Source organism: Homalodisca vitripennis, chromosome 7, assembly GCF_021130785.1.
Source record: "Homalodisca vitripennis isolate AUS2020 chromosome 7, UT_GWSS_2.1, whole genome shotgun sequence".
In the NCBI taxonomy this organism is placed as follows: domain Eukaryota; kingdom Metazoa; phylum Arthropoda; class Insecta; order Hemiptera; family Cicadellidae; genus Homalodisca; species Homalodisca vitripennis.
In genome coordinates, this window is record NC_060213.1 from 88,307,329 (window position 1) to 88,335,322 (window position 27,994).

The following is a 27,994-nucleotide window of genomic DNA, read 5'->3' on the forward strand; positions in this document are numbered from 1 at the left end:
ATAAATAATAATTAAGTAATGGGGAAGATTCAACATCTATTCCTGAACCAAGTTAGTATAAAATTGATTAAAAGAACAAACTAATTACTATCCCTTTATATTCCCTGAGTATTTATATTAATACTCAGACCCTCAAGAGAAGATTGTCTCTTCCCCAAATACATCCAAAATCCCACACATGATTCCCACGACAGACAGAAAATGATAAATAGTACTGTAGTTGAAACTTACCAATACACATTCTAGGTCCTTCTCCAAATGGTAAGAAGGAATAATTATGTCGACTTTTAACGTTTTCTTCTGTAAATCTCTCTGGATCAAACTCAAAAGGTTTTGGGTAAATCTCTGGATCATGATGGATTGCATATGAAGGAATGACAATCTTCACATTCTTATCTAAAATTATGTCAGTGTCTGGAATCTTATAAGGTTCAGTACATTTCCGGACCAAAATTGGTGCTGACCCATGCATTCGAAGTGTTTCTGAAACAAACAATTACTTTGCTTTATCTCAAAAGATGTAACTTTTAAGTTAAATTCTAGGTTAATGAATATTTCTTTTTATGATTTTATTTTAATATATATATAAGATAATTTGTTGCATAATTTATATACTATAACAGCCATACTGCATGAAATTGAAGTTTTTATGGTTAAGCTATTGTGACCAAAAAGTCAATGTGACTTGGTACAATCCATAACAAAACCATTTCAAATATTACAGTGAGTAACTTTTAACCACTGAACTGATAATAGCTTTGACACACACCTTTTATACAAAAATACCTAATTTGAAAATATAAAAAATATTTCCCAAACATTACTGAAATTGCAAGAACCACATTTGAAGCATATTAACAGATGTTCCTAAAAATCAGTTGTTTTTAGTTTGTTCATAGCACTAACTTTTTTACGAGTGTGCATGGTGTATGACTCACATAATGACTGCATCACCCAAATGTATTTTTAGTGGTAACAATCCATGGGGAATAAAAGTGCACCAAACTGATATTTAGTGACAATTATTTCCACAATTCAGCACTAGGCTTTGTACAGGGACACTTTTGGGATAAGTGTAAAGGTTCAAAAACATTTCTGCTAGTACTAATAAATAATAATAAAATCAAATAAGGATAATTTAAATATTTTTGACTATGGTTACTATAAGATTTTCAATTGGATCAGTCTGAAACATAAAAAATAATTAAATACTCATTACACTTTAAAGAAATTAGAATTCTTTTAAGAAAGCTTCAGTATTTTTATAATATACATTTGATTTGATACTTACCATTAAGGACCTGTTCCATATATGGCATTTCCTGCATTGCCTGGTAGGTAATCTTCCCTCCGTACTTCTCCATGGTCTCGTCTATCTCATGTCTCAACTTCTGTTGGATGTCAGGGTTCCGGGCAAGTTCATAGAGTACAAACGTTGTGGTTGATGCTGCAGTCTCAAAGCCAGCAGCAAAGAACACAAATGCTTGAGCAGCCATCTCTTTCAGTGTTAGATCTGAATGAACATTAGCTTACAGTATTAAATCATTTCTTTTTTAACCAGAATCTTTAGTGATAGCTATGCAAAATATACAAAAGATTATAACTCAATTCATTCTTGAAATATCACAATGAGTTATGTATAGTGAGTTAATGCTCAGCCAAATCCTATCAATCCTTTCATCATTGAATTCAGCAACAAATAAACCTATACAATGGAGTATTGAAAGACCTGATAAAACGTAAGGAAAGTATCACTGTTCATTCCAACAAAGTAATCTCTTTAGACGTGTTAATAAGAGACATGTTATGATGTCAAGTGATTGAAAAGTAAAGCTAACAAAAAACCAAAATTGTCATGGTACACTCCCTGAAATTGAACGTATGAGGTCTTATATGGTAATTCTCTATGATAAATGGAAAAAGTAGCTTAAGTGTAAATGATAAGATTAGGTTTAAGAATTTTAAGAAGCTCTACAAAAGGGCAATCACTAAAGCAAAAAAAATCTGCAAATGATTCACTCATCATGATCTCCCAAAATAAATGTAAAATTGGCATGGCAGATAATCAGAAAAGAAGCAGGGGATTTTATTTCCAAAAGTAAAGACAGTATGATACCAGTAAGTTTAACTCCTGATGTTTTAAACAATCATTTTGTAAATATTTCCTGTTAATCTTGGCTTGAACTTTGATACCAATACTCTGTCTTCCGTAATTTGTTGCATAACTTTTCTCGCCATCAAAACTGTTTTACAAGTAACTTTAGTTGGGAAGCTTTTAATACTAGTGAAGTAAGAGCAGCAGTAATATGACTTAAGTGTATCGAAGAGTGAAGATATTTATGGCCTTTCCAATTTTGTCTTTAAGAATATAGTTGATGAAATCTTATCACCCCTAACCTGCCTTATAAACCTAAATCTTAATTGTAAGTGAATTCCCAGACTGTCTAAAATACTGTAAAGTTACACCTATTTTTAAAAAAGGACGAAAAGAAATGCCCGAGAACTATAGACCTATTACTATTGTACCAACCCTTAGCAAAATAATAGAAAACTGTATGTTTAAACAATTAAATAAGTATTTTATGGAAAACAATCTACTGTACAAAAACCAAATTTGGATTTAGGCCAAATCACTCTACTGCTAAGGCTATAGAATGTCTAGTAAATTCAATTCTTAGTGGTCTAGAAAACAAACAGGTAATTGGTTCTACCCTTATAGACCTAACAAAGGCTTTTGATGTTGTTACTCACTCTATTCTTTTTGAAAAACTTAATTTTTATGGTGTAAGAAACAAAGAATTAAAGTTGATTCAAAGTTACCTAACAAATAGAATGCAAATGTAACTGTAACAATGTTTCGTCACAGTATCAGAAGGTGGTGGCGGGTGTTCCCCAAGGCTCTGTACTTGGTCCTTTTTTGTTTTTAGTCTTTATAAATGATTTTCATGTTAATGTTTCATCTATGTCTGTACTTTATGCAGACGATACAAAACTCTTCTTTGTTCTAATGTGGATGTGTGGCAAACTTAATGTGCAATTAATTAATGCTCTTCAACAAGCTAAAGATTGGTATTCAGCCAACAACCTTATTTATTATAAATGAAAATAAGACTCAAAACATAATTTTTACATACAATAATAATTTAAATTTAGACGATAACTACATTAAACCTGTTAAGATCTTGGGGATTGTACTTGACAGTAAAACTTAGCTGAGGCCACATGTGGAAGGTATCTGTAAAAAACTTTCTAGAGTAATCTTTCTCCTACGTAAACTTAAGTACTGTGTTAATTTTGAAGCATTGTTAATGACCTACTTTTGGACTGTTTCATATACACCTTTGTTATGGTACCCGTCTATGGGGCAACTCTGGGGGCCTCCAAAAAAGTTTTCTTGTGGCAAAAAAAGGCAATCAGGTTAATGGCGGATCTTTTTAAATCAAGAGTCATGCAGACAGTCTTTTTGTAATTTTAAAATAATGACTCTTGCTTGTATTTATATATATATCAGAATTTAGTGTTTGTTAGAGAAAAATATCAACACCTTTATCTCTCATGAGTTAGTACATGATTACAACACTAGGTTTCGATATAATCTTGTAGTTCCTCAAGTAAGACTAACTCGGACTTATAATAGTTACAATTCCCAACAAACTAGATTATTCAATAAAACTACCATTAGCTATAAGAGAACTACCGATTAATAAGTTTAAATTAAGAATTTCAACTTGGCTTAAGACAAAAGCTTTTTATTCTGTTGACGGAGTACATGAAGTGCAACATGTTTGATCTGTTACAAAATACATCTGGTTAATGTAACTAAATTAGTAGTAAGTAAATTAGTTTTTATGTGAAATGCTTTTTCATGACGAAGCCTATTGTAACTGAAAATGTTATTTAAATGGCCAATAAAAGATCTTGAATCTTGAATCTTAGTACTCAATTTGTTTTCAAATATATATTATGTATCCTACAATTTTTTGTTGCTATTATGTTTACCAATAAGACCAATGTGCAGATGTTAGCTGACGCTCAACCAAATCCTATTGGGTAACATGTACCATCATCAAACTCGAATTCACTTATGAAATGGAAACAAAAACCAGTAAAATGAAAATTTTAAACTATTTAAAAATTGGCCTCTGGTAAAATAATCTTACTATTGCTCTTAAGGTCATATTATGGCAATTGGTTGGGTTATTAGCAGGGTAGAGGATTGTTGTTCCTTAGAAGGGTGACCACTGAACAATACTATCATTGCAAATAGCTTGGCTGAGTCTTTTATACTACAGTTCATTATAAACACTAATTATTAGTAGTATAATGTTAGTAGAATAAACACAAAAATTAACATTTTTAAATACATCTTTTTGCCTAAAAATTCTTTTACTAAAATTAAGTGGTGGTGTCTACCTATTAGTAAGTCAACTTATAAATTTGTACAACATTTAATGTCTTTATTTCATTAGCACCTAAAATGCATATTAAAATTCCTTACATACAATAACTTACTGTTTGTTATAGAGTTACATCCTTTACTGGTCAGCTTTTCATCCAAAGAAGCATTATTTTTCACTTTTATCAGAAGGTCCATGAAGTCATTACGGTTAACACCATTTTTCTCTCTGTAACCAACCGTTGTATTCACTAAGGTCATGATGAAATCATTAACTCTTGAGTCAATAAGAGACATTCTGAGTAGATTGGCTAGTCGAGGAAATGTTGACATAAAAAACCGCTTTAGAAAAAAGCTTTTAGATTGTTTGAAAATCAATTGACTAACTTCATAAAAGTCTGTGTTGGAATCTGCCAAAGTATTAACTTCCAGTCCAAATGCACAAGACGCTATAATGTCAATGGTAAATCGAGACATCAACTCTTTAATGTCAATTACTTCGTTCTTTGCAGCCAAAGGTTCCAAGTGTTGTCTCAACTGTTCCGAGCACACCTCAATGAGTGTATACATGAGTTTCATCTTTCCAGAGGAATATGCTGGTGTCAACTTAGTTCTCATGTCTTTCCACTCTTGTCCTTCCATGGCAAAAAGATTGTTGGCGAGGACATCATGAGATGATTTTGGGGGTAAAGCGCGATCAACGAAGAATATGAAGTCTTTAGTGACCACTTGTTTCACCATGTCCAGATCGGTCAGGATCAGGGTTGGTCTCCTGAGTTCATAGATTCCTCCGTATTTATGGCCCTTGAACTTCTTGTAAAACCTCTCATAGAACCGGCCAATGTCAATCTTGGCAAAGATCAGGTCCTTGATGTTTCCAAAAGGGAAGGAAGGCTCAAGGTGGGGTATGTCTCGTTTGCTCCAGTAGTCATACAGACGGGTAATGTAGGAGTAGAGGAGGCCCAGAAGCATTGCTAGAGCCAGGGTTCCCTGGACCAACACAGACTCGAAGCTCCATTCCATTGTGTCCACCTGCATTCACAGAACATAACCATCAGTATATCGAAGGTTACAGAAGACATAAAATGCCAATTCCATGGTTAAGTGATTATAGTAGATCATTAAAAGTTTTTAAATTACAGAAGAGGGCAGTCAGGTTAATATGTGGCCCTCTGGATCAAACCCATTGTAAACCTTTATTCATATACCTAGGAGTAATTTCATTGCCATCACTGTACGTGTTCTGAACCTTGTTGCATATTAAAGAAAATATTAATAAATTTAATGACTTAACCAGTATTCACAGGTATAACACAAGATATAAAAATAATTTAAACACAAAAAGATGTAGTCTATGTATGTAAACACTAAATAGTTTTGAATATATAGGTATAAAAATGTACAATGTTTTACCAAATAATGTCAAGAAATTGCCGTACAATAAATTTAAGTCAGCAGTTAAGCTTTCTAGTCGAAAACTGTATATATAAGGTCTGTGAGTATTTTGATGTAATTAAATCTAACTTTAATTGGGAAATACAGTATTCTAGTGTTAGTGACCTTTGACCATTGTTATGCCGTACAGTCTTCAACAATAAAAATCTTGAATCTTGAATTTAAGTTTTAAGTCAATTCAAAATATTAGCCTAGACATTTAACATTTCGGTTTCTGTTATGATTATGAAATCACATCAGTGACTTCACATGCAATAGAATCGCATCAGTTGGGCTCAGTGTGAAGACTCCAGATCTGTGTGATTATTAATTAATTATTATTCAAATATATACAATAATTATTATACTATGTAGAAAAACATCTAAATGTTTTGATCTATACATAATCATACATTATATAAATTGAAAAATGAATAACCATTTTACAAAAATAAATAATTTAAACTACCTGTAGATAGTATTGTCAGGACCAAAATTTATATATCATTCAATTAAAATAAATTTAAGAGTGTAATATTTTATTAACACATTGGTTACTACTATCCCATGCTGTTCCTAATGTTGGTATATGACTAGTGTCACATTTACAGTATTAAACACTTTTTTATTGTACTTCTGAAATTTAGTTGGTAATATGTAAACCTGAGACTAAACATATGTTCTTACATCATTATGACAAACATGAACAAGTCAATACATTAGACAGTAGGGCTCTGAAAGTTTCAATCTTGTGAAAGTATTTTTCTTTAGTTTAAAACAGCTGATTACTAAAACACACGTTGCTCACACAGTTATTCTCAATCCAGTAACCAACCTGATATCAGCTGGTTTCTGTATGGTGGTTTATTTTTGTATAATTTATTTGTTTTATATAAGATAATTCAAAGCAACATAGCAAATTTATTAAATTTAAATTTAACTTACCTGAAACCTGCACAGTACATAGTCTCTTATCACAGTGTTTAGAGATATAGCTCAGGAAGATAAGTTAAAGTGTTACCTTGAAGATTAATCTGTGTGTTTAAGATTTAAGTACATTTATAAAATACCAAGATTTCTGTAAATGATTCAGAAAACGTATGCAAGAACATTACATTTAAAAACTGGCATATCTCATAATACATTTATTATTCGTTTTAAATAAAGCCTTGAAAATACCAACCAAACATTCCAAATCAAGTCAAAATTTAAAGTACTCTATTTTTATTGGATATCTTTCTTGATTAAAAACAATGAACTATATCATGAGATAATATGTTAACAATAACATATAATTGAAAAGATATTGAGCGCTGGCTGCACTTACATTAAACATAAGCAAGTGGTAGTAGTACAAAGGGATTATTAGTATATGCACCATGTTATTTACATTCCTTTGATGTGCCTTGCGTAAGAATATTATCTAGCCTTATTCAAGGCAAAATTGCAAAGACAGTGTCCATTCACATTTGCATAAAGTTTGTGTCTGGTGCCCAGTATAGATAAAGTGATATTGTTTAAATGTTAAGCAAATGACTATACACACCATGACTATACCCATCCTAATTTTACTACAGTCTTATTTTTTGTGCCAATCAAGAAAATATGTATATGTAGGCTACATATGCCAGTCGGAGAAATTCACTTTGAGTCTATTTTCAGTCATTGTAATCACTTCCAGGCTAAGATATTTCTTGTACCCCAATTGAGTTTGCTTTGTTGCTCTGACCATGAAGGTATAAACATTCACAGGCCTTAGAAGCCTACTTCTGTCAAAAGACAACTAATATGGGTTTTATAACAGTCTTTAAATTTATAGTAACAGTTGGATTTTAACATTGTCCTTGATATCTGCATTACTGACAAAATACTGAATCTGGCCCATACTCAGACTGGTTTTTCTGACAGTTTTACTGGGGACCAGGGCATTTAGGGGACCAAGGCCAGGCCTCATAACATGTCTATTGGAAGAGACCAGTGATGCAGCGGTGAGACATATGGGGCCAAACTGAATTTCTTTTAAGGGGCCCACCAAAGCTGAGTACAGTCCTGCACTACATAATTAATATTTGCTAAAACATACAGTTAAAAGAATATTTTTTCTAAAAATTGTAATTTTGTTATCTGGATAAACACTGTGCTCAACAATCATTCCAGAAAAATTATAATAAGAAGTTTTGTTATTATCAAGCTTATTCTTCGTTTTCAAGAATTTATATATAGCACATTTATATGTAAAAATTTATATGTATGTGTTATAGTAATAGTTAAATTACTTAACATATGGTTGTGCTGTCATAAATTATGTTTACACAGAACAGTTGACTACATTTGTCGTAAATTATGTTTACACAGAACAGTTGACTACATTTGTCGTAAATTATGTTTACACAGAACAGTTGACTACATTTGTCGTAAATTATGTTTACACAGAACAGTTGACTACATTTGTCGTAAATTATGTTTACACAGAACAGTTGACTACATTTGTCGTAAATTATGTTTACACAGAACAGTTGACTACATTTGTCGTAAATTATGTTTACACAGAACAGTTGACTACATTTAACAGGCTGAGGCAAATTGGAAAAATTTAAAATTATTAGTTAGTAAACACAACACTTTTCAAAATTATTTTATGTTTTGGACGAGGCCTTTCGAATTCAAAGGTTTTATCATCAGGCTTTTTCACAACCTAGAGATCAGTGGGGCATAGTTCTAAGGGTTTTAATATAGGAACAGGCCTATATGTTAACCTGGGAACCTAAGAATGCCTATGTACAATTTCAGTACAATTGGTCCAGTAGTTTTTATGTTTTTGACTAACACGCACACAAACACACAGACAGATACCATTAGATTTGTATATAATATTATAGATGTTATATCTAGTAAGATATTATTATTATCAAGGGTCACACCAAATTTGAGAAGTTTATAACAACATACTATCAAAACAAGTTTATTACCATAACTTCGAATTGATTGCAATCAAACCTAATGCAGTTGAATTTTATATGCTTAAAACGAGTTTTTAAGGCATCCATATACATTCAATCACAAGATTCAGTATGGCAACCTTATATATTAATTTGTTGATTATTTTTTTCTAGACTTTCCAATTATTCTTTGCAGTGCTCTGAATGATATATGTTTAACAACTAGATGTAAAAAGTGCCAAATTTTTGTGCTGTCAGTGAAAAAATGCTGTAAGACTATATATTGTGGCTTCATAATTTATTACTGTGGGTTACTATGCCAAAAAATTAACCTTTGAAGACACTAAGATTAATTCAATCCTACTGGGCTAGGAAAAATGTTTCATTGAAAAAAGAAAGCAATATTCTATCACATAACAAAACAAATTCACAATTGTAGTTACTGAATATAAAATTATACAGTTAGTTATGATTTGAATTAACTTAATAAATGTTCATTGAATTCTAAAAAAGAAATTCTTACCAGCTTGAAATAAAAACGTGTTAAACAAATATATTACTGTATGGACTGACAGTAGTACAAGCAGACACAAGATGTGGAAGTTATGTAATAACTGTGATGACCTTACCTTATCTCCTTGGTGGTCTGCAAGAGACTGAGGAGTGAGGATTAAGAGCTCCCATTCCAGCATAAACTCTGGCTAGGTTACTGCTGTGTCATTCTTCAGTGAACAGTGAGTTGCAATGGCCATTTTCAGGGCACAAATCATACAACGGTGACTTGCACAAAGTCTTGCAGAAATATGCGAATTTATAGTAATTTGTTATAGTCATTAATTGTACCAAATTGTCTCTACATTTTTAAGGAATTCTTTAATATAAAAACCAATTAATTAATTTAAAGAAGAATTGATGATAAATTGTTAAGATATAAGTTATTATCATTTAAATTAACTAATGCTGCAATTTATCATTTATATCTTTTAATTAATATTAGTATTTAGTTTTACTGCAGTGACACTTTGTACCTTGTACATATTATGGAATAAAGTGGTTTAAATATTGACTATAATGGTTCACCTTAAATGGTATTGTATTTAGTTACTAAATTTCCTGCCTGCATTGTTTGTTGTGGATTTTTTATTGTGTTAGAAGAATGTAAATAATTTTGTAGAATGTGAAAATCTACATAGTTGTGAGACAAGGCAAAAAAGTATTTTATGCTTCATCACATATACGGTATTCCAGAACTACGAAAATCTTTGTAGTTATTAGCCTTAAGATATATAATGTTTAACCTTTTAACTTTAGAAGTCTTTCTATTGAGATTTTCTAAAGAAAAATTAAGTATTTCCTGGTAAATAATGCATTGTATAAAACAACTGATTTCTTGGTTTAGATTTTGCAACTTTGCATGTTTAAGATATTCTTGCATGGATTATCGAGAAAGAACTGTATTGTTAAAGCTCTGTATGACAATGACTGTTAGTTGCTACCTTGAAGTGAGTTGTATGGTAGTTGCAGGTTAAACTGTGATATTATTTAAATATTTTTTAATCTCATGGCTGATAATTTGTTGATTTATTATATGTTATTAATGCTTATATCTTGTCTTATTAATTATTAGTGTTAGTTACCACATTAAAATTTAGCCTAAGCCTTACTTAATATCTTTCTGTAGGACAAAGACTATGAGCTGGCTGGCATAAGTGTCAAGAATGAAAATAACACATTAACACATTAATATTTGTTTTAGGTCTTTATAGATCCATCCCTCTCAGAGAAGTTGGCATATTTTTTACAAAATTAGAATATTAGTTGAGATAAACAAAATATAGAGATTTATTATAACCGGGTACTATAATATAAAATGTCTTAGAAGTGAATACACCAGAGGTTAAATGTTTAAATGTGAGACTTATTATAAACTTGAAATGGTCAATAAATTCACCCATAGGTGTCATAGCCACATCCACTGCCTTTTATAATGTCATATCAAATATTAAAAAACAACATGTTTCTTACAACACGTTAATAAATGCTGTAGGCCCTATCAAACTCATATGTTTAGCAAAATTGTTAAAAGGAATAAGGGAATTACTAAAGGCATCTTAGTATCAAAGAAAAAAAATTAAAAATATACCACAAACAAGTAAAACTGTTTAATGACCCAAATCTAAAACTGTTTTTACAATCGTACAAATGAATATAACGTAAAGTAATTAGAGCAGAAAAAAACATGCAACAAAGTAAATAAAAAACTTTACTTTAGTGACAATATCTCAAAAACAGCTTGAGATGTAATTAATAATAAGAGAAATATTTTTAATCCTTTGTCTATTCAACTTTCAGTTGATGGAACTGAAATTGATAGGCCTTTTCTGAAGCAAATTCTTTAAATAAGGTTTTTATTAATATCATCTAAAATATCATTAAATTATAATCTGAATATGAGAAACACTAATCTAATCCAGTTTCATTAATATTACTATAGACTGAGATCCCAGGCCCCCCAGACCTTACTTATTTTCTAACTCCCAAAATTATGAGAAATATGTGGGGTAATGTATGCTTAAGCACCTATGCATACCCGCTAGCTTCATTAGCCGGCCCGTTTACAGGTAATATGTAAGAAAGGTACATAAAAATAAAGCTTACTTTACTTAAATTCTAACAGCTGGTTTTTGGATATAATTCACAAAATATTGTAAGAAATCATAATCCAATATTGCCAGACACCTCTTGTGGGCGGTAACTCCCGCCAGACACTTTAAATTTGCATAAAAAATTACTGCACTTTACTTATATTCTAACTTTCAATTTTTATATATAACATTCATGTAGCTATTTTAATACCTTTTGTAGGCAGCCAGACCAACCCCATGGGCCAATCATCCCCCAGACGCATTAAAGCTATCCTGTAAGTGTAAGCGCGCGACAGCATTATCTATGCTCTTGAGTGCGAGTGAGATGTACTCTGTAGATTGCTTTCTCACTCTTAAACTCATGGTCAATTTTTTGTGTGTATACACATGCTTGTAGCATATGATGTTTTTGAATAACAGGAGCCATACATACACAATTATCGAAAACAATCTTGAAAATTACACACATGCAAAAATTCACCTATTGTCAATTTAGAACTTTTTGTAATTTACAAAAGAGCCAAGATTAATGCTAATGTATTATTAAATGACAAATATTTCTTATAACAAAAAGATTTATTATTCGATAGAAATTTAAAAGATATAAATTGATGACGTATATAAATGAAATACAAAATTTAGCCACCAAGGTACTTAAAACATATGATAATTTGGTTTGATTATTTATATACTTCATTTATATTTACCTTAACGTCTACAAGTACCTGAAGATGAATTTTTTCGAATCCAAACTGTACATTGTACCAATACAAACTTTAAAAACGTGTTCACAGGTATATTCTTATTAGTTATATTAAACACTTTTCGAGGCTATATCTATAATATAACATTTTGTTAGATAGTTTGACATTTTTCACGAAAAAATCGTACCTTACAGTACGATATTGATAAATGACCAGTTTATATTGTACCCGTAAAGACATATTCAGTCAGTGTAGACAATAATTTTTGAACTGAGTTTTGTGTAATCGTCATCACATTTCCAAAGTCCTTAAGGCCAAGCTCTCATTACATGTACATAACTAGGGGTTGTCTGAAGATAGCAGGTCTGAGTTGTAGAACAGGTAAGTGAACTATTCCCGAAGTAACTGTTCAATTAGCCTTTAAGTGTTTTCAAATGTATCTGATAGCTTAACTAAGCTGTTAGTTACAACCTCATGAAAATATTACTTGGAACCTAATTACTGCTAATGTGAATTGTATGTTCTTCTTTATTGTCTCATCCACTTTCATAATCACTATTCACAATAGAAATGACTTCTAGGTACTTTGGGATTATACCGACCACACGAGTATGAAAGAACACAAAAATATAAATTTATAGAAACAAACATGATAGAACGAAAAAACTCTTTAATTACAAAATTAACAAACTTACGAGCATTTCCAGGTATTGTGATCGGTATTGTTGTCGATGTTATCTTATCTTTCTCGAGAATCCCGATTACGACAGGCCGCGCGGCATCACATGATTATTTAAGTTTGTTGCAACGGTACATAATTGCCTTTCCATTACAATTTAATTTATATTTCTGATCAGCCCCTCTAGAATTTGATATTTTACTGATAGGTACTATCTCGAGGGATGTTTTTCTTTCGTTGACATAAGCGCCGGCTTCGGAAGTGCTGCCGAAGCCCGCGCTGATGGCCCGGATGCACTCGCATTTTGGGTGGCGGGAGTGTGATCAAGAATAAAAAGAAGTTTTGAGTGTTTTTTTCAATAAAGAGTTTAGTTTTGTTAGATAAATGTTTGTTTTTATCTATTGAATTTTGTATTTGGAGAAATGTACGGGTAAAACACGGAAGTAAAAAGTTGCGATAAGACAATTCCTGTTTTATATTGACGAAATATTGTTCTAACGCTAATCTAGTAGAAGAAAAATGTCAACGATTCATGTCTGGGTGTGGTCAGTATAATCCCAAAGTACCGAAACCTATATAATTACAGTTACCTCGTAATCAAAGAACACTTTTAGCTCCAAAAAGGACCTTTCTTTTATAATATCGATATCAAAATCTCTGTTACCCGGAGCTCTGTTTCAAACATTAGTTTGAATATTAAAGATGACTGGACTAAGATCTGCAACACAACACACACAACACTCATTGTTGTTGGAAACTAGCAACAAAAGAATGCTTAATCAGTACTTCTTACATATAGAACAGGTGGAGCATAAGCGAATAGAAGGAAGGCTTGCTTGCCCCAGGCACCATCGACACTCTGGCCCTGGACATAGGTGGATGACTCAGTATCGTGCATTAATATTTTTGTCAGTATATTATTAGTTTTTACATTACTAAGCATGAAATATTTAAACTGCCCGCTATCTTGAAACTTAATACGATAATCACTTTTTTTAGTTCATCTTTAGTTTATCTACTCCGCACTGATGTCATTAAAGTTGAGTAGTCTTGTGTTTTTTGTTTGCTGTGCAAATTTAACGCATTGACTGCAGTCGACACACTGATGCTATTCCGGCTGTCGTAAAGCCAGTCCCTCGACCAGTGTCGCATTGAAGGTGTTTAAAATCAAAACAAATAGACTATCCTGCAGACTGTGAGATTTGTTCATGTTTTGGACAGCAAAGTCCTGTCAAGGCAATCAAAATCCATTGATAGATTAGGGAGAATTTACAATGAAAGTACAAAGGCAATGGCGATGGAATGGTGCGATGTGGGTTAGGCAGTTTGGTGAGGGAAAGACAAATATTCATGACAATGCATGAAATAGAAGGCGGTACTTTGGGATTATACCGACCACACCCAGACATGAATCGTTATTTGACATTTTTGCTTCTACTGATTGCTAGATTAGCGTAGAACAATATTTCGTCAATATAAAACAGGAATTGTCTTATCGCAAACCCCTCCCCACCCTCAGACAGAGGTCAAAGTCGGGGGTTTTTATATGTTTGTGTTCTTCATGCGAGTGTGGTTGGTATAATCCCAAAGTACCTAGGTTTTCCGAATTTTTGTTTTGTTGTTTAGATAATCCTCTTTTTAATTTTATTCTTCAGAGTTATAATCCTGTAATACATTAAACGAAACATAAATATAACTTGTGAACTTGTACGAGAGCAATAAGTTTTAATCAGTTTATTTAGTGTTGTCTTATACTGAATATCTAGCGCAAAGTGTTTAATACAAATCTAGAAGTTATTTTTTGTAACAAAACGAAATAAAGAATAGTTTAAATGGTCTTTCTGTTCAATCCCATCCCTTTCAGTTTAATTCATTAAATTATATTTGCTGCCAAATAAACCAATACTGTAAATGTAACAAAGGTTTTTATGATGCATGATTCTAGTTTGGGAACATAACCATAAAAAATACTATTCGTATTATTGGTAAAGTATATTTCATACATAGTTTTTTACAATTCAAACAAAATGGACCCCCCGCCACCCCTCAGTCTTGCGTCACATCCAAGATTGAGACAGCTCGTAGACAGTCAATTTTGACATCTAGCTGTGCAGGGTGCATACAATCGAAATAAATGGAGGGCTCTTGAGTATTTGACTGCAGTTTTCTTAAAACTTTTCGCACATCTCCCACATCATCTCTAGATGTGCTGTTTGAGTCTTTGGCTGATTTCATAATTTCAAAGAGTACAAATGAATTCTGATTTATGGTCACCCATGATTTGGTATTGTTTCCAGCCGGAATTATTAAACCAACATTAAACGTTCTGCCAACGTGGGTACCATAATATCACCTCTGCTCACTAGGAACTAGAGGTGGCCAATCTTCTACGCCCACAGGTGGGGAAAAACTGTTCTTCTCGTCTATACCCGTCACTGTAGTTGACCATCCTTCCATACAATGTGTAACAAATACTGAAGCTCGGCTGGGTTTTCAAGGTGTCCAGACATAATGATCAAGAATTTTTTATGTATTTCTTACCTTGATGTTATTACAATTATAATGTGTTTGGTGACCCCATGATTTGGTATTGTTTCCAGCCGGAATTGATAAACCAACATTAAACTCGTTCTGCAAACGTGGTACCATAATATCACCTCTGCTCACTAGGAACTAGAGGTGGCCAATCTTCTAAGCCCACAGGTGGGGAAAAACTGTTCTTCTCGTCTATACCGTCACCGTAGCTGACCTCCTGATCCTTCCATACAATGTGTAACAAATACTGAAGCTTGGCTGGGTTTTCTTATTACAGCTTGAAGGAGAACACAAAATTTAATAGTGTTTGTCTCACTTTTAAATTTAGAATAAACTTTTAAATCTGTATTACCATAGTAATTAAATTGGTCAATTGTTGTTTGAAATATTTCCTTTTAATTTAAATTACTTCAATTATTTGTATACACATGCTTGTAGCATATGTTTTTTTGACACAAAACAATTGACCATGTATTTAAGAGTGAGAAAGCAATCTACAGAGTACATCTCACTCGCACTCAAGAGCATAGATAATGCTGTCGCGCTTACACTTACAGGATAGCTTTAATGCGTCCTGGGGGGATGATTGGCCCATGGGGTTGGTCTGGCTGCCTACAAAAGGTATATAAAATAGCCACATGAATGTTATATATAAAAATTGGAAGTTAGAATACAAGTAAAGTGCAGTAATTTTTTTATGCAAATTTAAAGCGTTCTGGCGGGAGTTACCGCCCACAAGAGGTGTCTGGCAATATTGGATTATGATTTCTTACAATATTTTGTGAAACATATCCAAAAAACCAGCTGTTAGAATTTAAGTAAGGTACGCTTTATTTTTATGTACCTTTCTTACATATAACTTATAAACGGGCCGGCTAATGAAGCTAGCGGTATGCATAGGTGCTTAAGCATACATTACCCCACATATTTCTCATAATTGTGGGAGTTAGAAAATAAGTAAGGTCTGGGGGGCCTGGGATCTTGGACTACTACTACTGGTGACACCATCAGAATTGTCCTCAACTATTCAAAGGTTATATTCGAAAACATCAGCAGATACTGATGGGATTTCAATGTAGCTGATTAAAGAATGCTTGAGACATATTATTGAACCCTTAACTAAATTAATATATATTTCTTTTCAAACAGGAGTTTCCCCTGGATTCCTAAAATACTTAAATTTATTCCAATATTCAAAAAGGAAAATCCGATGGAAGCTACTAACTATTGTCCCATTTCTATTTTACCTGTATTTAATTTCAATAAACATTGAATCACAAAAAGTACTTGCTCCGTTGGGACTCGAACCCGGATCTCTCACTTGCCGGGTGAATGTCCTACCATTACACTACAGAGCCCTTACTTTTTACAATTCAATTATTTTGTATTTGGTCTTATCTGTCACATATGCGTTTAAATAACCAAACTAACATTTGATCGGAAGACTAAATACCTGTAAAACAACTTTTATTAAATAAATTTACATTTATTAAATTTGTATAAACGGCAATAGCCAAATTTAAGTACCTGTATTTAGTACAATTTTTATTTTTAACTTTTATAATGAATTGTTGGAATATCTAGAATAATATAAAATATTTCAAGGATTCCTTTTAAGGAATATTCCTTTTACTTTAATTATTTTAAAGCTACAGTATTTGTGGAGTGCCACAGAAGTGGCAAGAATCATACCTGGCTAATGGAACTCAACAAGTAGAAATTGATGGAAAGTTAACACTTCCAGTTAAATTAGTATTTAGTGCCCCTCAGGGTTCAAATTTTAGTCATCTACTATTTCTATTATACGTAAATAATTTCAATTCATCTTTAACATTTGAAAATTTAATTCAATATGCAGATGATATGACTCTTTGCTTTAGTGAAACATCACAGAGTGATTTAAAACTGAAAACTTTTATCAACTCATATACACAATTTTTCTTTAGTATTGACTAAAAACTAATATACTAAAATCTAATTTCATAAAATGTTCTAGTTGCTATGTTCCTGTTAATGAGACTAATTTTAATGTTACGATTGATAAAACAATAATTGAGGAAGTAAATTGTACAAAATTCTTATGAATATAGATTGATGCCAAATTCAATTTTAAGGAACACATCAATAATGTTTATTTAAAAGTTTCTTCTGGCATACATACATTGAGAAATCTAAGTGAATGTTGCGCAACTGTATTAAAATTGGTCTAATATCCTCATTTATCATACAATACTGCTATTTGGGGATATTGTAATGTAAATGAGGTATAGAGACTGTTTGTCTTGCAAAAAAGTCCATATGAATCATTAAAAAAACTACAGTTGAAAGAGTCATATAAATCTGCTTTCAAAGAATTAGAACTTCTTACCTTTCCTTGTCTATATATTTTAGAAACAATAATGTATTCCAAATTTAAATTTAAATCATTTGAGGGAGGGAACTACCAAGACATGACACTTGATATAGTTAAATCTCTAGACCTGAGCAAAAGAAAATAATTTTATTTAGAAACCTTCTCTCAAGCAGTTAGATTTTAAACAAACTCCCAGAATGTATTAAATTATAAACCAATAACAAATCATTCAAAAGAAAACTTTAAAAATGTTTCAGAGAATTCTGCTTGGTGGATGAATTTATGTAATATAATATTAACATTTTATAATTTTAAACATTTTTTATTTCTATTATTTGGATGTCTGCAAGGTTATACTCAGTTATATTTTATTTTATTTATTTTTTAATATTAAAATATTAGAAAGCACATCTTGTTAATAAAATTATATTTAATATTGACATTGATGACACAACTTAATGTTGTTATATACGAATATTTTATTCAGGGTAACAAGTGCAACTAACAAGTAGTGTCAAGTCTACCTGAACACAAGGACGTAGCCAGCAAGGGGATCCAAGGAGTCCGGACCCCCCCAAATTTTCAATTTTTTCAACTACTTTTTTAGTAAATAGTTATTATTATTTAAATAATTCGGTATTATTGACATGTACTGTTGAAAGATTCTTAACAAAGAAACATGTCAAGAACTTTTTAAGGAACAAAATGGAGCTTTATTCTCCGTCCACTCTGAGAAAATATCTGTTGTCTGAACCCTCCTCAAAACTTTTTCCCGGTTACGTTCTTACCTGAACATATCCTGCATACAAGGTTTGGCTGGTTCAGCCGGAAGTTGTTACTACTCCCTAAAAACTTATAATCGTCCTGAGCTGTAGATAGTCTGGGATAAATGTGCGGATTTGCAGTCATTTGTGGCTAAGTGTATTAGATGTAGTAGTCTTTTTCTTCTCAAGCATTCTGGCATTTAGTATGACTTGACAATCTCAGTTCTTTGATTGTGTATTAAAGTTACAGTTTGTTTACAAATTTCAACTTTTGAAATAATGTATTGAAGTGAATTTGGTTTTGGAGTTCAGTTAAACTATTTTGGTTTCCACCGTTACTCATTTCAAAACAAAGTTTTCGTAATAATTTAAAATTGCATATATATATATGGATGTGGTTATTTATGTATTATACTTCTATGAATAGTATGGTAACTATCATATAATTTGATGCAAGAAGTTAAAATTTAATATAGACATATTTCTTTTACTATGTAGAGCCAAATTTTAACAATTGTTAGCAATATTAGCCAATTAATTCAATGAATCATCTAATCAAACATTGTATCAGTTTCCTGTTACGAGTATTGTGTTTTCAACCCATATATTGTATGAACATTTTATGTTATTATGATATAATACTATGGCTGATATAGTAGGAAATATTTCATAATAGTATACCTACTTTTGATTTTAAATCCTAATTTTCAAAAATGAAACAGATTGTAAAACCATCATAAGAATTTAATTTCTGTTTATCTGTCTGCACGATCTCTCAAGAAAGAACAGACTTATAGACTTGAAATTTCGCTTCAAATATTATAGGTTACATCAAGTTGAATGAGGGTGCAGGTTTTCTATGGAATTTGGCTCAGCATTCACATAGCCTGTTGTCAGCAGGAAGTCTCAAAAATAGTTGTATGTGTAGACAGTATATTTTTCATGAAACCTTATTTCAATATAGACAAGGCCAAATTCTAAGAATCTAGCCATGAGATTTGGCTGAGTTTCATTCTAGCCTATTCCTCAGTAGGTAAAATTTCAATGCTGTCTACTGAGAGCTGTAAAACTTTCTTTTACGTCTTTTTTATGTCTATTATTCACAAAACATTTCGAGAATTCAATCCAATTCAAAATACCTTTTATTATTAAGTGTCTCTCACAACTCTGTAAATAAATGTATCTAATAATGCTTTAAAATACTATACCTAAGAGAGTCAAGAATTATAAACACTTAAAGCAACTGTAAAGTCTATATAGGGCTACATAAATTTTCTTTAAGCTTTAAATTAAAAGTGTCGCTTTTAAGCTCTTTTAGATCGCAGAGGAAGACATTGTACCAATTCAGTGCAAAGTAGGAAAACCTTTTCCACCAATTGCCAGCTTTTCCATAGGAAAGTGAAGCTGGTTATACTGTCTTGCATCACGAAAAGTGACTATTTTGAAAATTTTATAATAATTCCAATGTTACTTGTTTCAACAAAATCCGTCAATGAATAAACAAGCATGACCTCTTTAAAGATCCACTTTCACAAGCCAGGAGCAACAAACAAGTGATATCTTTCAATTGTGACATGTTTGGCGCTCCCGGCTACCCATTTCATGAAGAAGTTAATGTACTTCAAATCTAAACAAAGCATGTTTTTCAAGACTGAATTTTACATATTTTTCTAATATTTCAGAAATGGGTGGTCTTTACAGAGCTGGGATGTATTTTATTCAATTTTTCAGTTCATTTCACATAAAATCCAATAAATTTAACAACTGTCTTTATGCCATAGAAACATCAGTTTCACTTTATTTCCGTCCTTTCCTGGAAAATCGGGCGAAATCTTTCACTAGCCATACATAGCTTGCTAACAAAGGATTTCCGGACATATGTTTATATGAACTTTTTTTTATTATTTTGATGAGAGGAAACCACCTGAGAAGTATGTCAGGTTACTTGTGGAAAACCCTGTATAATTTTCAATAAAAATTTAATCACAAAATTACTTGCTCTGCCAGGACTCAAACCAGGGTCTTACAATTAAATTATTTGTATGTGGCCATTCTGTTTTAAATAAGCAAACTAACATATGACAGGAAGACCAAGTACCTTTCAAACAACTTTTAACATTCATAAAACTTGTACAAGCGGCAATAGCCTGAATGCTCTTAGTTTCTCCAAAACCGGCCAAATTCTATTTATCTTGGGGTTTGGGTGGGTTCTGGAGTTGTACTCATTATCATTTGTAAAATGCAGATACTGTTTTATTTGTTTTAACCTACAATAAGGCGTAGCTTGTAAAAAGAATGGGGTTGTTATCAAGGGATTTTTACCAATATTGTTCCATTTCAGGTTTTACCACGATCCACTGTAGCACAACTAGAGCTAAAAATACTCTGTTTACTTACTGACAGCTCAGAAAAAGGTTTCACTCTTTGATGTGTCTAAGCGTATTTAGCTCCGTACCGGTTGGTTTAGTTAAAGGTTTACTGCCTCGTGCTACAGTCACAAAGCGATGCAGGCAAACCAGTGACGCTGAGCAGTAGAAGGATAATCACCAAAATACAATACACCCGGGAAATGCTGCAAGTCTTGCGAGAATTCAGTAAAATACATTATAAGGTTAGGCACAAGTCTGTTTGGATTAATACATTTTGTATCATCAATTCCCACTTATTTTTTGATAACTCTTATGGTTTTAACATGTTGGTTGTTTAAAGTTATAGAAAATTGAACTGTTTATGTCAATAAGTGAATATGTTTACAAACTTGATTCTGGATTAATTGTTACTAAATCATGTCCAAAGACAAAGAAATGTAGATGCTAATAAATATTTTTGTCTTGCAAGGTTTCAAGATTATGGAGTTACTAAATGTTTGAAAATGTTACAATTATATTATCAAATCAAATCAAAATCAAATTTATTTCAAAATTTGCAAATAAGCATAGTACACATAATATGAATGAAATTAGTCCCACATGGACCATAGAGGCTTGTGCGTGGTGACGAGTCAGTTTCTAGTTGCTGTGCACAGCGGTATCATAATAGTTATCATTATTAATAATAAACTATTTTATATCTATTTTTAAAACAATTATTAAATATGAAATATAAAATAATCTGTGTATTTTGTAGGCCACAGACAACATTAATATTATGCCACAATACCCAATAGTCTAATTATTTGATATAAAAAAAATTATGGTTGCCTGTAAAGTCGGTTTTACGGGCGAAGATTTTACGTGACAACGTCTTTTTCTCGGTAGAATATTTATTGATATGAATATTATTAAATTGCACAATAGGAACAAGGAATTGAATAAAAATAAGAATTGCACAAATTTTAACTATAGAAATATATTTTGTTTACTAAAACATTGTACATAATTTGAAATTAATTAAAATTTGTTATTGTAAATGGTAAAGTTGAATAAAACATTTACTAAAATTGGAATTTGAAATTCTTGCTAAACACAGTTAAATTCTAACTCCGCGCGTGGTGATTGGTCGGTTTAGTTCGTTTGTTTGGTCGCACTGTTATGACAGGTTAGAGGTTATAATTTGTTATTTTAAATGTTTGACTAGCAATACGCGCTGTTTCTTCTCAATCGACTGAATTACGATTGATTGCAGAGTGATTTAAACTAATAATTTACTTAACACTATCAACATTTGTCAATAGTATGACATAACCTATAAACTCAGTTTCTCAACTTTTGTGTCAATCTAACAATTAATCAATCAATCATAGTTTACGATAATGAAATATCAGTGTACAATTATTTACCTTTATTGTTGTAGTTGTTGTAAATGATGAATCTAAGCACTCCACATTTTCACGAATAAACATAGTTATCTGCTTTATCCCGTGCGGCGGACCCACAGTTATCTGCTTTATCCCGTGCGGAACCCGTACGGCGGACCCACTGGACGGGCATCGTAACGTTACCGGGCGTTACACTTTTTCATGAGTGACTCCGAGCCGCAACCTAATTTAAGACGTTGTCACGTCAAAAGATCATATAAAAATAAGGTATGTTATTTGCTATAGTGTAAATAATTAAATTGAACAAAATTAATTACTAACGATATTTAGGTTAAATTTGGGTTATTAGAGGTGTTCAAAATGAAACGGCTTAAGACGGCCATCGCAACAATAGTGGAAAAAAGTTTGTTGCCTGTAATAAAGTAAGTTAGTCCAGTAAATAAACGTGATCATATATTTTAGTCTAGTATATAGATGAGAGCAGCGACTCAACGTGTTCAGCGCTGACCTCCAACAGCCAGACAGAGATAAGGTTTTTGTATGCGGACAGCGGGACCTGCAGGTCCCTTATGTGTTGCGGAATATTTCTGAGTAGGAAATTTGCAATGTAATAAGGATTGGTGTAATTATACGATTTTACTACTCGGGGAACCTGCAGGCCCACGCTAACAGCATTCCTTATAAAATATCTATGTGTGACAGGGGTGACGATCTCCTGCCTATGGCTCCTCGCGAAGACCAGTAAGCTTTTAATATATAGCTGCCGAATTGATAACAATTGTGTCTCTGTATAGAGCAAGATAGTCGGGTACCTGTTGTGTTTTTTGAACGCTGCCTTAATAACTAAATTTTGAACAGTCATTAACGGATATAAAATAGACCTGTAAGCCCCTCCCGATACTATAATACCATATTGTAAAATTGATTGTGCATAGGCGTAATAAATAGTTTTAATTTCATTGGGATTTAATATTTCAGTTAATTGATGAAAAACGTAAATCATTTTCCTTAGTTTAGATTTTAACATGTGAATGTGTGGTTCCCATTTTAATTTTGAATCCATGATGACTCCCAGGTACTTGTACTGGTTCACCCTCTGTAACACCCGACAATCACAGGAGCCACTGTTCGTGTCACCGCAAGAGTGGAGTACCAATCCCATGTCCACAGGCGGCTCGCCCGCGCTACGCAATGAGACTGGCATACATTTAGTTTTTGAAACATTCATGGTTAGAATATTTTCATCAGACCACCGTTTTACTAACGCCAATTCTCCCGCAGCAACACGGTAGACCTCCTCCCACGATCCCCGCTCATACAATATTGCAGTGTCATCTGCAAACAGAAATATCCTACCAGTAATCTCGAGTTTTACAATATTATTTATATAAATTAAGAATAGAAGTGGACCAAGAGTGTTACCTTGGACTACACCGTAATCAACACTCATTGTGTCACTTAAATGATTGTTTATAGAGACTGTTTGCGTACGTCCGCTCAAATAGCTTCTGAACCAGTTCAGCTCTAATCCGCGAACTCCAACACATTCTAATTTTCGAAAAAGCAGGTTTCTGTTTATACCATCAAAAGCTTTTGCCAGATCAATGAAAAGAAGTAGCACTTTATTATTATTATTTAAGGCATCTGTTATACATTTATTAATTGCGAATAGAGAGTCTGAAGTATTTTTGTGTTTGCAAAAGCCGTATTGGGACTCTGACAGAATATTATTATCTTTGAGGTATTTCTGTAATTGAGATTTTACACACTTCTCTAGTACTTTACTTAACACACTTAGCAATGATGTTGGCCTATAATTGTGCATGTCTGATTTACTATTGTTTTTACAAATTGGGATTACTTTTGCAGATTTAAATAATTCTGGATAAACACCTGAAGATATACTGAGATTTATTATATGTTTTAGAGGGGACCCCAGCTTACTAATTTGTTGCTTGAGCAGGGCTACGGGGAGGCCGTCCATACCGGGAGCCGATCCACCTCGCATTCCCCTGACACACATGCCAACATTGAGAGTTATTGTCCCACCAGTGTTGAGGAAACTAAACATCTAAACTCAAAATGCATTTTCAGTTTGACATTTAGAGATGACAGCCAACTTTTCTTCTGACTGAGCCAGAAGGGATATTTGTCGTTGTAGTCAGTGTACTAACCTATTTCAGATGCATTTACATCAATTACTCAATATGTTGTTACCAAGTACGCCTTTTTTTGCTGATTTGGAAGTTATTACTGAGTTACATAATGACAATCTATGTAATATCTATGAAAATATTCGAAATAATGGTGTTGACGTTCTTTGAACAGTGGTGATGATGATGTTCTTGTTACACTGGAAAACGTGACAGACAAAACAGTGATCATAGCCTAGCCCTAGGCCCAACATCAAGTAGACTACAGCTGGTCTCTTAATGAAAGATCTGATTTTCCTCATTTTCCTTATAGATTATTATGTAGGAAATTACCCAACACATGTTCCTAACAATGTGTAACAAAAATTGCGATGCAATCCCACCAATTGTAAGCATTGCAGACCGGCTGAAAATGTAATAAAAGTGATGTAATTACAATGTTGGATATCATCATTTAATAATAATCTCGAATTATCAAGATTCCACTATATTGGAATTAAATTTCTTATCTTAGTACTGTTTCGTTACATATACTATTTCTTCTTCCCTTCTTTAGTGTAAAGACTCTTCTTTTTCCCTACCTCGTTTTTCTACAATTGGTTGAAAATCCCATGTTTTACATTAATCATAAAAAATTAGCAATTTTCACTCTCACCTATCCAATTTTTTCTTCAGGCAATCCTCTTTAACGTGTCTTCTTCAGCACTCCCCTATTCCCACTGAAATAGCTGCGCTAATGTAATTAGTACATGTGACTCAAAGTGCTAAAAAGTTAGGACCAATCACATGTACAACCAAGACTTCACTTAATTAACAACAAAGAGAATAAGAGAGACAGTGTTGTAAATAGATTTATGAAATGGGTGAGTTATCACACAATAAATCAACCAATAAAAGAATGTTTTCATTTATTTCATTTTCTTAACATTAAATACACCGAATGTATACTATTATGATATACAAAGTGCAACAAGAAATATAAACATCGAAAACAAAAACAATAATATCACATATCATAATTTACATAGGTATAGACTATTAAAATTAACAAAAATAGATAGTATATTCAGATATATACAGCAACTACTAGTTAAAATATGCACAAAGTACAACGAACCAAATAGTCAATACACTTAAAATACTGGTATTTTTATCATACTTTCCATTAAATAATTTATAATATGAAACTTTAACTAATAACTTGTAATATTTTGAAACTTTAAGAGTAATACATCAGAAATATATGTTATAAAACTAAAAGTAGTCGAAACAACTGTTATTTAAAAATATAACTTATTAATGAAAAAATCCATAACGTTTAACCAGTGTTTAATGTGTCACCTCCTTTCCTCATTTACTACTTCTACAAAATAATTAAATTAAAAGATACCATTGTATGATAACTAAGTAGTTGTAAATATTATACAAAATTTATTGCCTAACATGAACATATATTGTTTTAATAAAACATTACAGTAGGAACTTGACTGCATTTGTGTATTGCAAAATTGTTCATACAAAATAAAATAATCGTTTTAAAGTGTAAATTGTTATTATAAAAAAATATAGGCCAATTCTGAAAATTTCAGTACTCTAAATAAATATTGGTATTTCAGTTCTTGAAAAACAAGTTTGCTATTTCAAGATTACCACACAAACGAGTTAGAGTAATTTTTAATCGGTCATTATGTCAATATAATTCTATATCAGACAAATTTATAAAAAAAACAATGTACAACAATTCTAAATCAGTGTTGCTATGAGTGGAAATGTATAATTTCTTAAAAAAAAATATTGTTAACATGTAACACCAATATATTTTGTAACATCCAACAGTTATCACTAATATGTTTTGTATTGTATAATAAGTATATGGATGGTAAATAGAGAGCGTATATTGTTCAACTTATAACTATCTAAATAAAATGAGTTTTTATTCAGCATATGTGTTTTAAATAGTAAAAACTAGCATAACAAATTTTAAACACTGGGGCATTAAGTAATGGGATTGTTATTTCAGGGGTTTTAAAAACTAAAATAACAAAATTATTGGAATACGTTGAGATTTTTCTTGTTGTATTTAGTTTTAACTTAGTATATTGATTACTATACTGTGTCAAATCCAATAATATGTTTAATGATCATTTTTGTATTCTCCTTTTCAGTGTCGATTTATTAATGTACTAAGTTTGGTTGACTGTATCAAATATTTTCACTAGAATTTTTCAAAGTAGTTTTACATTTTTTGTTTTTATGATTATATCTACTTCATTTAGTATTTCATCACCTAACCATATTGGATGAAAGAAAATGGATAATGTTTTAATTGAAATTATTTTTCGAATTTATGTCAAATCTCAAACAAACCTTAGTGTATTAATAAACCAGTATTGAAGAAGTTGTGTTGTAACATTGGTTTATTACAACCAAATTAATCATGGTCTGTTTATCATGGTTAGGTGATAAATAAAAACAAATATGATGAAATTTGAAAATTATCTTAGAGTATCATGTAAGTGTAAAAAAATTATCATACATAAAATGTTCTGTATCCATTAAACTCCAGCCAATTTAACCAAATCAATAAACGTGATGGCAGATGATAAAAAGGATGTTATACATTTCTAGATAGAGTCCAGAGCACCCCCAGTCAGTTTTGTTGCATAGAGATTCAGCACCTGTAAAATCAATCATCAATCTTATTCAAGTAGTCTTTCTAAAACTTGAACTTTAACACATTCGAGTCTACGCTCGAGCCAGACTCGAGCGCCGTTGTTTAATCACCCGGCCGGCGCTCGAGCATGACTCGAGCACAGCTTTGCCGATTGATATACGGAGTTGCCCGAGTGATATTCGAGTGCCGTCTGCTGCATTAAAAAGCCAGCTTTGTTGGTTAGTTCAGAAAAATTCCGCTAGGCGCTACTACGTCATACCCGCTTGAGGCTTTTGTTTATCGACTGACGTGGCCTGGCGCGTCGTCAGTCTGTCTACGACAACAATAATTTTTTTAGCATTTGGAATTTTTTTGGCAAATAAAATAATTATTTGTAAATATGTATATAGTAAATGCCTTTAAAAAAAATTGAAATTACTTATATTATTTATTCAAAAGTTAATTTTCAAGTAATACAAGACATGCAGGAGTTTTTATTTTTCTTCAAAAAATGTAAGTTTTGAAATTTTAAAAAAAATGTATTACATTTTATAGGAATAAAGTTTTACATATCAATTTAAAGAGGAAAGATAGAACTTTCAAGAAAATATAATATCATATATATAATATTTAACAGTTTTCTAAAGAAAAAATCTGAAAACCCAATAATTTGTGCAGACCAGGCTATTAAAACAGCAAATAGCGAGCCAGACTCCAATGTGTTAATAATTACAATAACAAAGAATATTTATCGAAAATAGTTATGTTAATTTCTTTTAATTAAGTTATGTGTGTTGTTAGAGAAATTGAAGTTTGCCATTCAATGGTAAGGAACAAACAATCTCAGAAGTTAATTCTTAGTTGCATTTATCAAATTATTATAAAAAATAAGTTTTAGATTATTTAAAATAAAGGAATCATTTTAAAAATATATTAAAAAAATATATGTTTTACAAATCTGAGAATAAAATACGCAACTAAC

The 27,994-nt window shown here is 31.8% G+C and overlaps 2 protein-coding genes across 6 annotated transcripts in view; both read right to left on the reverse strand.

The window, feature by feature from the left end:
• The window catches only part of LOC124366038 (probable cytochrome P450 6a14), a 28,551-nt gene extending 3,477 nt beyond the window's left edge, over positions 1-25,074 (reverse strand). The window contains exons 1-4 of one of the 2 annotated variants that reach the window (XM_046822247.1): positions 25,015-25,074; positions 4,513-5,428; positions 1,292-1,513; positions 232-483 (exon numbers count right to left, since the gene is read on the reverse strand). In XM_046822247.1, coding sequence (XP_046678203.1) covers positions 232-483; positions 1,292-1,513; positions 4,513-5,419 — 1,381 coding nt within the window. In that variant the 5' untranslated portion in view covers positions 5,420-5,428; positions 25,015-25,074. Of the gene's footprint in view, positions 1-231; positions 484-1,291; positions 1,514-4,512; positions 5,429-9,398; positions 9,505-25,014 lie in introns of those variants that run through there. The other variant, XM_046822246.1, reaches the window with a different exon arrangement.
• Positions 25,075-25,250: 176 nt separating this feature from the next.
• Positions 25,251-27,994, reverse strand: part of LOC124366037 (mucin-17-like) — a 99,316-nt gene continuing 96,572 nt past the window's right edge. For all 4 annotated transcript variants that reach the window (XM_046822244.1, XM_046822245.1, XM_046822242.1 and 1 more), the window contains one exon: positions 25,251-27,037. In XM_046822244.1, the coding sequence (XP_046678200.1) occupies positions 26,984-27,037 (54 nt within the window). In that variant the 3' untranslated portion in view covers positions 25,251-26,983. The remainder of the gene's footprint in view (positions 27,038-27,994) is intronic.